At 37.0% G+C, this 12281-nt stretch overlaps 1 protein-coding gene across 3 annotated transcripts in view; it reads right to left on the bottom strand.

The window, feature by feature from the left end:
* Positions 1-11432, bottom strand: part of LOC121870383 (poly(A) polymerase type 3-like) — a 63941-nt gene extending 52509 nt beyond the window's left edge. Inside the window, exons 1-3 of one of the 3 annotated variants that reach the window (XM_042372198.1) lie at positions 11309-11432; positions 4328-4475; positions 3569-3653 (exon numbers count right to left, since the gene is read on the bottom strand). In XM_042372198.1, coding sequence (XP_042228132.1) covers positions 3569-3653; positions 4328-4475; positions 11309-11408 — 333 coding nt within the window. In that variant the 5' untranslated portion in view covers positions 11409-11432. Of the gene's footprint in view, positions 1-3568; positions 3654-4327; positions 4476-5765; positions 5826-10853 lie in introns of those variants that run through there. The other 2 variants (XM_042372199.1, XM_042372200.1) reach the window with 2 other exon arrangements.
* Between the last annotated feature and the right edge of the window lie 849 nt (positions 11433-12281).

Here is a 12281-nt window from a genome sequence, read left to right as displayed (position 1 = left end):
GGCGAGAGGCTGAAGAGGTGCAGACGCGCCGCGCCATTTTTTACTCACGCGGTCCATTCTCGACCATACGCGGGAAGCGGCGCGGTGAGCATCAGGTCGCTCTTACGTTATCGCTGACGTCATATGACATATCGGACTGTGATTGGGCCACGCATCCTTACCACCCACGCATTCCCTCCGCCGCTAGCTGTGATTGGTCTAATGTAACATGACGTGCCCTGCCACCAGAGGGTAGAAGTCGCTGACCTAGCCAGGCCAGTCTCATTGTTCTCAGTCCGCGTATACAGTTCTCTCTTGTGCCCGCTATTCCCCTTACAATGGCTTCCGCTGGACCCCCACCAGCCGAGAAATACCTTGAATTACCTGGACCAAGCCATGATTATGTGAAGGAAATCATAGAGTTGGGGGAGAAAATTAAGCTCATCCTTGACAACGACCCAGACAAGCATCGGTATGAAGTGTCTAATAACCATCTGACGAAAGTTATGGAGCCGTATATCCAGATCTATCTCGACAACATCAATGCTAGTCGTCAACGTAGTATTAAGGACTTCTTCGCCCGCAACTCACCACAACCAGCCCTAGTCAGTGATAGTGACAGTGAGGATATGGACTTTGAGGGGTTTGTCTGGGAGGCCCTGCAAACCTCTGCGAGTAGTGAAAGTGATTCACCGGAGGGCAACTAATCTGCCCTCTGCCTCGGAACCAGCCGCCATCCACGTGTGCCGACCCATCTTTTCTACTAAAGTAAGTGTTAAAAAACCTAATATTATTGATATTTCTCTTAAATATTAATTGTGTGTGCATACAGTGAGTTCTCCTATAACGCGTGTTTTGATAACGCGAATTTGCTCTAACGAGATTTATGAATAGAGGAACGATATTTGTATAACGCGAACGCTTGTTTGCTGTAACGCGATTTTTGCTTACTATTTCTCCAATTTTGTGGTATTAACTGTGAATATGGTAAGAAGAGTATCTCCAAGAAGCATTCTGGTGATCGAATTCCCGGTGATGATCGTAAAAGAAAGGATATAACACTTGAAGAGAATCTCGATGTGATCAACCTCAAAATCACCCTTCTCCCCTATCAAGTTATATTCATATTTTGTCAAGGTAAAGTGTTACATTTACTGTATGATTTCATTATTAGATATGAATGTAACATTTATTTAGACTGTGCTAACTACTAATTTTTTTTCGATTTCGAGTAATCTGCACCTAACCCTATTTTCTCCATAAGCCCTGTTATTTCTATTACGCGATTTTCTATAACACGATATTTTACAAGAGCACAACTATCGCGTTATAGCAGAACTGACTGTACCATCATAAAATTAAGATGTTACTTTTACTACAAGCTATGTATTGTGTCGGAAAAAGTGGAGTTTGGGGGTCGGCCCAGTCTCTATTTCAATTAATCCTATATGTTCTGTTATTTCGTTTATGTGTTTCTCGTTTTGCCGGGCCTCCACGGGTTCAATTGACTGCGTAAATACAGACTATACTGTGTATGTGAATATATATATATATATATATATATATATATATATATATATATATATATATATATATATATATATATATATATATATATATATATATATATATATATATATATATATATATATATACTAAGTATTATTATTATTATTAATTATTTATTTATTTACTTATTTTTTAACGGGGATTAGCCCACCCGGGCTCAAGTCACTGACCCACATCAGAGCCTGGGGGCAAAAATTTAATAATAATAATAATAATAATAATAATAATAATAATAATGATAATACAGTGAAACCTTGCTTTACGCGGTCAGTTGAACCCACAGAGGCCCGTGTAAAGCGGGAAACGCGTAAAGTGAACAACAGAACATGTGGGATTAATTGAAATAGAGACTGGGCCGACCCCCAAACTCCACTTTTTCAGACACAATACCTACGTTGTAGTAAAAATAACTTCTTAATTTTATGATGGCATGCACACACAATTAATAATTAAGAGAAATATCAATAATATTAGGTTTTTTAACACTTACATTAGTAGAAAAGATGGCTGGGCACACGGGGATGGGGGGTTGGTTCCGAGGCAGAGGGCAGATTATTGGCCCCTCACCTGTGTCACTTGTACCAATTGTATCACTATCCACCACAGAGGCTGACAGGGCCTCTTTGTCAAACCCCTCAAAGTCCATATAAGTCCATATCCTCATTATCACTATCACTGACTTGGGCCGGCTGTGGTGGGTGGCGGGTGAAGAACTCGGTAATGTTTTGATGACTGGGCGACCTTGTGCGCACCCTGCCCGCACCGCTCTCCGCGTAAAAGAGTACATGCACCGCGTAAAGTGAGCATTCCGGGTCTGGCAGGGTACTGCGTAAACATGGAAACGCGTAAAGAAAACCGCGTAAAGCGGGGTAATACTGTTGTAGTAATAATAATAATAATAATAATAATAATAATAATAATAATAAATAATACTCATTCATAGTAAATAAAATTTAGCATAAAAATAAATTCATAAAATAATAATGATAAAAATAATAACACTGTAATAATGATAATAAAGACCTATAAAGAAATACAAAAATGAAAAAATCAATTGTGAGAAACAATATATGTATGTTGTGTTGTCAAAGTAAGAGAAACAATTGTGTCCCTGCAATTGTGTGTAAATGAGGCAGAAGTCAGATCAGCAACCTGGGACTTGGTCACAATTTTTGTGATGCCATATAGTAGCAGGGTCTACCATTAGACAATATATTATGCTTCCAATATTTTCCCAGGCGGTAGTACCTCCCTGTTTGGTAGCTACCTACTATGTAATTTACAGTATCTCAAAACTGTACAGTACTGTATCTCAAAACTGTACAGTATCTCAAAAAAGTATCTGTCCACAGTGTGTGAAACATTATGAGACCACGGATGATAGATATTGGGACATGGATTTACTTTGATATATAGTTTAACATTATTAATGCAATGTGTATTTATTTTAGCATAATTAATATGATGTTTGATTACCAAATGTAGTAAGATTAGTATACCACAAAGTCTTGCATACCAATCCCCCCCGAGACATCAAGAGTTGCATGTAGCATTTCGGAAGTCATCAGACCCATCCTGGCAGATACTTTTTCGAGATACTGTACATAAATACAAACTGCACATGTACTTAAATGTACTGTATGCATAAATATACTATGTGTAGAATACAGTACATACTGTACTTTTAAAGCTTATTATAGAACTAAGAATACATCACCAAACACATTATCATCATTTATTACATTTTCTCTCCAATATTCTATTATGTGATTTAATTTAGGTCAAGAAATTTGGCCTGAGAACACATCCTCCACCTATAATACTTAAAGAGTATAGGAAAAATGTGTCCTGTTTAGGATGGTCTTAATTACATCTCATTTTGTAAGAACACAACACCAATGAAACTCAGCAACTTCCCGAATCTGTTATTTCATCAATTGCTTATCTGAAAATATAGAGATATTAAAGGCAAAACAGGCAATGGGTGAATATTCCAAAGGTGTAATGATGAAAGACTAACCTGGGGAGGCATGTTCTTTACGTTTATGCTCACATCTCTAATCCACTGAGTTACAAAAGTGTTCAACTTGCCCAGAACCTCAAATCTGTAGAAAAAGAGCAAGAGAATTTATTAAAATATCAGAAAAGCTGTAAAGTACAAAAGTTTAAGAACTAAAAATGAAAAGAAAAAAACAACTAATAACTGGACAATAAAAAGTGAATCAAGTGAATTTGGATGAGAACTTAATGCCCTGTACAGTACTGTGATACTGTATCCAGTACCGGTAATTATAATGCACTAAACATAAACACTTATATTTACACCAAAAATTTTCTCAAAACTAAAATCCATAAAGCATTTCCATTTCTAAAACAATGTACCAACATTGAATATCTCTCTATAAGTGAACATACCAAAGGACTTCTGTAACTATTAGAATACAGTAGAGTACAGTAGAATGATAATAATTTTGCCAGGCAAGAATGACTTCTAGTGAAACCATCCTGAAAGTCATTAATTAACTTGCATTACTAAAGGTGATTTCAAACTGAATTCACATCCATTCCATCCAATAATTTTCCCTAAATTAATGTTAAACTGATCAGACAGTAGTTTGACAACAGCGATCTTCTTCTGATTTAGAAACAAGCTCACCTGTGATTTAACTGAGCATCAGTTTCAAATATTACTGTCTCTAAATTGTTCTTTCAGTTCCTCTGTGAACTTTTAATCTTGACAATATTGTTGTGAAAGATGGAAAGATATAAACAAACTCACCTGTGATTTAACTCAGCATCACTTTCAAACATCCCAGCATCTCGAAGATATTCTTCTAGTTCCTTACTGTGCTCTAGGTCTGAGGTTTTGGGCTTAGCCAGGCTGATTGCTGACGTCATGCCCAGTGTTTTACTGGCATCCATCTTGTCTGTAAAAAGATATCAAATTGGTCAATGTTGGGTACATACATTTTAATTCAACGAACAGAGTTAATTCAGAAACATTTACTGTATCCACCTCACCTCCTCCACTTCACATTATCGTTTATTGCATATTTTAAAGGCAAACCAGTCACCTAAAAGCCTCGTCAACTTCATGGAGTTCATTGACAAAACTTGTCCCCATGAGAAAAAACTCACCTTTTAGAAATATGATGAAAAATGTATTCACACATAATACATGCATGAAGCTAAGAAGATAACCTCATATAATACCTTAGATGTACCATAGGTTGAAAACCCATGAGAGTACAGCTGTACAGTACAGTAATCCCACGTAGAGAACCTTCGAGCTGCTCACCATGTGGGAGTTCCACTCTAGTTGGCATGAATATTGTGGAGGTTTTAATCCATGATTGTATTCAAAACAGTACTGTACAGGGTAATTTATAAAATACAATACAGTATGCCCGGATAATTCGCGGTCCTCTATTATTTGCGGATGGCACCCTGGATGTACCCAAGAATTTCTGCGGGTAGCTTTAAAGTTGCTGGCATTTTCACGGCCGGGACAGGGAGCCATTCGTTCTAGAGTCAGTAATTTCCTTTACCTGTATTGTATATATGTTTGTGTCTGCACACACATCAATTCAATACAACACAGGTAAAAGAAATAATTGTCCTAACGGCAAACACAAAGATAATACCCCCACCCCCCCGTATACTGTACATTTCTTTGTACACAAGTAAAAACGTACCCCAGTCAGCAAATGTTATTTACGGATTTGGCAATTCGAGGCCATTTTGAGAACCTAACCCCCACGAATTTGAAGGGCATGCTGTATATTAACAGTTTTGAATAAAATGTGCTTACGCTAGCTCATGGTGGTGTATGGTACAGTACATACAGTACAGTACTTACCGTATATCTGATAACACATGATGACCAATATGTACAGTATACTGTAGTGTATGTATGTATAATATATAATTATATTTAAATATCTTAATATTTGGTGGACTTGTATTGGAAATAGTACAGGGTATTTTATGAAATGACTCAAACAATAATGATCTAATTAAATAATACTTATAACAAAATCAAAATACAGTACTGTACAGTAGGGTCAGGATATATCGCAAGATAGGGTCCAACGATGTTCGCTATATACTAAATCACGATATATAATTACATGTAATCAATGGGGAAAATAGGGTTAGGTTCTAGAGGCCAAAAAAAGTGACTAAACTTGATTTAACGAGTTCATTTTCTTACTTACTACATCACCAATGAACACTAGACTCGGGAACAACAGGCTATTTCAGTATCAGTATCAAGGAACACCAGACTCAGGAACACTAGACTCGACAGCTGACGCACCATCCTGGGAACACCAGACTTGGCAGCAGACGCCACACTGCCACCCTCACTTGACAATCCCACACCTACATAAACGAACACCAAAAATATTAGTTACAGTATTAAATCTTTTCTATTAAGCTTTCCATTAACTTCACTTCACTTTTCACATCACTAGCAACCCACTTACACTCATCTTAGAAGTCGTAATCTGCACCCGATTTGGCAGATTTCTCGTCACTCACTCAGAAAGACTGAGCAGGCAAGAGTGAATGCGTGAGTGAGCAGCCAGTGGCGCCTCTGGTGAGCAAATAACGCATTTGTTTGCCATGGCAGTACATTTGAAATACTTCCTGCCCGATTACCCTCACGAAATAAAAAAATTTATTGCTATACAGCTACTCCTCGACTTACGACGGGGTTAGGGACCCAAATCCAGGTCGTAAGTCGAATTGGTCGTACAGTAAGTCGAAAATGCAAAGATAATACATAGAAAATCTAAAATGGGTGTCTCTTTTTCTTCTCAGCACCACAAAACTCTCACTTTTAAGCTTGCCAGCCATTTTAAAGTGAATTACAAACGAAAATTTTGTCAGCATACAGCGCAATCACTAACGTTGGGACTCAAAAATACGTAATTTGACAAAATTTTGGTACAACTGGGGCAGTCGTATGTCCGGGTGGTCGTAGGTCGAGTATGTCGTAAGTCGAGGAGTAGCTGTACTGTATATAGGAACATTTTTTTTATAATTTTGGAAGCCGCGATACAAAAAAATCTTTATATAAAGTCGCGATATATCCAAACCCTACTGTAATATAAAACAGCACAATACTGTACATGTATTGGTAACCAGGGCATTTTGTTGAATTACCTCATAAGAAATGATATTACAAACAAAAGTAAGACAACTGCAATTCCCCCAAGTTTTTATTAACCCTTTAGAGGGCAAAGTACTGTATTCCTAAAAAAAATTCTGGCTAGCGCCAGACATTTTTACTCAACCCCTGCCTGCTAAAGTGTTAATATTAAAAAATGTAAGAAACAAGCTTACTTCTTTAACTTTTTCCTAAGGAAATTCATAGCATGGAATTGTAAACCATTAGTTACCCAGTACCACTCTTAATAAATAAAATTAAAATCTTGTGCCGAGAGAGAAAAAAGCAACTGAATACAAGTAAAGTATGTTGTGTTGTCAAAGTAAGAGAAACAATTGAGACCCTGCAATTGTGTGTAAATGAGGCAGAAAGTCAGATCAGCAACCTGGGACTTGGTCACAATTTTCTTGATGCCGTATGGCAGCCACGAAAAAAAAAAGTAGGAGTAGTAGAGTGTGTGAGTGTGTGTGTGTGCATGCATGTGCATGTGTGGCTACACATATACAATACAAGTAAAAGGAATAATTGTCCTAAGGGCAAACACATAAAGGGAATATATATTTCTTTGCACACAAGTAAAAAAGTACCCCCCCCCCTCCCCCCGTCAGCAAATGATATCGCGGTTTGGGCAATTCACAGCGATCTTGAGACCCAAAACCCCAAGAATTTTAAGGGCATGCTATATTGTATTGTATTATCAACCACATATTACTAATTAAGTTACCCTAACCCAACCAAACCTACCTCTAACCAGAGGGGACTCTGCCCTCAGATTTCCCGGCATATTAAATAGCAAACTCAGTTCTACGTCATTAGAAACGTCATAGAAGAAAAGTGTCTTAGAATTATCTAAGCTATTAATTGCAAAAAAAAAAAATCCCAAGATTCAGTTGGTGGCAACAAATGCAATACAGTAAACCCTCGATAATTCAGCATTTAATAACTAGGAATTTCATATAACTCGGCATGGATATGGTCTTGGAATGTGTAGTATAACTCTGGAAATGCCAAGATATGTAAAATTACCTGGGAAAATCTCGGCATATCTGGCCACCAGCATCACCTACCAAGCCTCTGTATCACCTACCATACCTCTGTGTCACCTACCATACCTCTGTGTCACCTACTATGATGCTTCATTCTTCGCCTGCAGTGTTGGTAAGTGTTAATTTTTACATTTAGTAATTACATGTACAATGAAAGACAAAAGTTGTGTCATGAAATTTGGTGAAAACATAAGCCAAAGGGCTTAAACTTTTGGTGCGCTCTGCCTTGTGGTAGGGCTCTCATAATGTTTCACGAGTTATATTTAATCTTCGGACAAAACAGCGACACGACTTTTGTCTTTGATTGTACACATACTATATGGGTCGATAATCTTTTATTGTTGTATTTTTGTACGAGAGGGGGAGGAAGTGCCTCAATAAGTCAGAATTTGGGATAACTCGGCAAGGGCAGAACCCTATATGTGCCGAGATAGTGAGGGTTTACTGTACTATACTGCAATAGCTACCTTTTCTAGTAGTTTTCTGATTTTCAACTCACAATATCTCGGTTAGCTATAGATAAAATGCTTTTCAAGTGTCATAGAAGAAAATCATCTTGTTTTTGTCTGAAATTATCATTAAGCACAAAACAATCCCGCCATTTCTCGCCACCGCTTAGAATTTTTTTAGTACAGTACTGTACTATTTTTTTTAACTTGCAAAATCTTGGTTATGAGTAAAATGCACTAAGAGTGTAAGAAATTTTCTTGTTATTGTCTGAAATTATCATTAAACACATACAAAAAACCCTATTTCCATTTACAGTATGTCCTCTACAATAAATTAACCCTCAGCTTAGCTTCACCTGCTCTGAGTTTTACTGGGTGGTGAGTCGGTTACACAATTACATGCCATCTCCACGGATATAATTCCTCATTATCCCTCGTTTAGAATAATGTATAAATCTAATAAACAACTTTTTGTAAATAGCTACTGTCATAAGAATTTTTTTCTTTCCATAATACAATAAACACTATTACATGTATATCATTACAGGTACTCCTCGACTTACGACAACCCAGACATACGACCACCGTGGTCGTATAAAATATTTTTCAAATTACGTATTTTCGAGTCCTGACATTAGTGATCGCGCTGTGTACTAAAATTTTTTTCGTTTGTAATTCCCTTTAAAATGGCTGGCAAGCGTAAAAGTGAGAATTCTCGTGGTGCTGAGAAGAAAAAGAGACACCCATTTTAGAATTTCTATGTATATTATTTTCGCCTTTTCAACTTACGACCTGGTCGTCGGGACGGAACCCCATCGTAAGTCGAGGACAGACTGTATTTCTATTAGCTACCTAAACAATAGACCAGCAAAATAGCCCAAAACAGCCTGTAAGACTATTTTGTCATCACTGGTAATGCAGCCTATTCGTATTAAATTTTAACAAGATTTATAAACTGTACTTCTCATAAAGCACCAAAACAAATCTTTAAAAAGACAACCATTACTAAGGTGTTGAAGTTGTTATACTATATCAGACAAATTGATATCCAGTAAAATCATACTGTATGAGTGAGACATCATGTAAATTTGTCATAAAGTTCATATTGGTCCAGCATGTTCACATAGCAATAACAGTGGCAAGAATAACCCAAATACTGTAGCTACTGTAGAAAATAACTAACTTGTTTCTTACCTCAAAAATATACCATAACCGGTGAAGGAATTGCAATAATTTATAATTTTGCTTTCTCCAGTTCGTTATAAATAAATATACTGTATACTGTATATGCTCCATCCACCAGAGGACACCGCAACATAACGCTTCCCAGTCACTTTTCCAAACCAAACCTAACAAGCGTAAATTAACCTAAAATAATATACTGTACTGTGCTGGCATCCTAAGATAGGTTGGTTTATCTGATCTAGAAAATATAAACAGACAATATGGTATTACTGATAGGTCTTGTGAGTTAATGCAGACTTGCACTGAAGATGATAAAAATAATTGCCAAAATATTACCAAGAAAACTGCAATTCCTCTGCTTCTTTTGGGATATCCTTGAGTTAAGAAAGAATTTCATTTAATACCGTAGTTCTAAAGTTGTTGGTTAACCTGAGACCACTCCAAACTATTACCGTCCGTGCCGTCATATAACTTGAGTGAGTAAAGATGATCGACAGTTCATTCCATGGAACACAACAATAATTTCAGTCTACCTACATTTAAAAACACTTAGAATTACAAAAAATAAATGCAAGAGAAACACACAAAACACATCTACAAATTGGTCTACAGTACGTATTTGGACAATCCTGGCCGACCATTGTAGCATTCTCAGAGGGACCGTTGTATATAGTAATGCACATGCACAAAAGTCTAGATTTTAATGTCAACACAACATCAGAAAAAGCTAAATAAATTGGTAAATATTCGTCCATTGGCTGTCCTCAAGTTTTGGTACAAGAATATGTTTTTTTGGGTGTTTTACTCATATCTGACCTTCATTTCTTGTGCAAATTAGCAGATTTTGCAAAAAATTGTATTTTCATTTTTAACATAAACTGCTAATTAGCACAAAAATATAGACCAGATCTGAGTAAAACACCAAAAATAACCTATTCTTATACCAAAGGAGCCAAGCTACCTAACTTAACCAAGAAGGAGGAGAAAAGTGACTAAGTGAGGAGTATAGCCTCAGGTAAACATGTGGAACCTGTGGCCAGCCAATAGATGAATATTAACCTTAAATTGAACGATACTATGTGGAAAGACTAATATCATGATCCTAAACACGAAAATAGATGTTAGGTCAGGTTCTGTGCATTCTTGCTTCCATTTTTGTGTTCAGGATCATGATATCTGTCTCCACAAAATTTGGTTCAATTCCCATTATTTCTTCTGATATTAACCATGCTGACAAAATAATCTAGACTTTTGTACATGCACATTATATTGAATTGGCCCTCTGAGTATGGGGGGACCTCTGAGAATGCTACACTGGAATACAAACAATAATGTTGCTCAATATAACCAATAAATAACCTCCTGAAATAAAAATAAAAAGACATTATTCTAAGGTTATTTGTCATAGGTGGTACAGTAATGTAGATAATAGTGATAATATAATATACTCGCCTGAGAGGTACAGATCCAGACTGGTAGAGAAAGTGACTCACTCAGCCTCACACCTCAACCAACCATCAGGGAATAAAAATATATTCTCCAGGCCAAATATCACACTTAATATTTCCCTTACATAGAACTTAATTATCTTTATTACTTTCTTAATAAAGCAGTCGGAAATATTACATTACACATCACTCGGGGTCTTTAACTACTCACTGTTACATCTCTCTCAATCACTATTCTCAAGTTAATATTAGCAAAAAGTATTAATTTATTTTAAGTTTCATTGATAATAAGGAAGTGTAAAGTTCAATAATTTTCCTGGAATTATTATTATTGAGCCACCAGAAGACTAACTCACGATTATTGACACAAATCGGTTCAATATTTCAACATGGGGGCGGTTTACATTCTCTACCGCCTCCTTCTCTGATCCTTTCAATTCATACACTCATTTTCCTCACCCGAAGCGCTTAAATATGGCTCAGGTGTGTCTAAAATAAGGGTGTGAGAGGAACAAACTTTGGGTAGTAAACAAAGCCAGTCTCGCATGACAACAAACATGGCGGCTCAAGGGACTTCCGGTGACGTCACAACTCTCCATTTTCTCTAATACCGCGTAGTACTGTCGAGGGCCTGATAGATGGAGGGATAGATGGAGGGATAGAGAGATAGATAGATAGATAGATGGATAGATAGATGGATAGATAGCTATATAGACAGATATATGGATAGATAGCTATATAGATAGATAGATGGATAGATAGATGGATAGATAGAAAGATAGATAGCTATATAGATAGATAGATGGATAGATAGCTATATAGATAGATAGATGGATAGATAGATGGATAGACACATAGATAGAAAGATAGATAGATAGATAGATTATATTAACTGGAAGTGACACAACAAAAATACTTCAGTACATAATAAATGCCGCGCATTAAGTCTTAACTTTTACATTATCCATCACTATGACATTTAATTAAGGATTATAATAATAAGATAAAGTTCTTAATTAAGGGGAATTAAACTCATTAGGAAAATATTTTTAACAAGAGAAGAAAATAATGATTTAAACTTGGTCAATGCATGACCCTAGCGCTACGTATTGGCGATGGTTCATACACACTCATACAGGATCATTTTGTGGGGTTATGTGATGTTTGGTTCACACTCAGGATGGGACGGAGAAAGGAAACTCACAATGTGCTCTCTGTATACATGTTGTATTGGATGTACAATGCAGCTTGGTGCTGGGAAGTGGCAGCGTGGTTACAAGCGTGATGTAGAGAGAGCTGGTTGGTGAGGATGCTCAGAGGAGGACCAGCCTGTGGGTCGCCATGCTCGCCGGCGGGAGCGAGGGCCGCCAGGCAGGCGGAGGAGGAGGAGGTGTTGCTTGCTGGTTAGCGTAGGTAGAAAAAAGAGAGGTCA

The sequence above is a fragment of the Homarus americanus genome, unplaced genomic scaffold, assembly GCF_018991925.1.
Source record: "Homarus americanus isolate GMGI-L3 unplaced genomic scaffold, GMGI_Hamer_2.0 scaffold40856, whole genome shotgun sequence".
NCBI classification, from domain to species: Eukaryota; Metazoa; Arthropoda; class Malacostraca; order Decapoda; family Nephropidae; genus Homarus; species Homarus americanus.
This window is presented reverse-complemented; position numbering and strand designations above follow the sequence as displayed.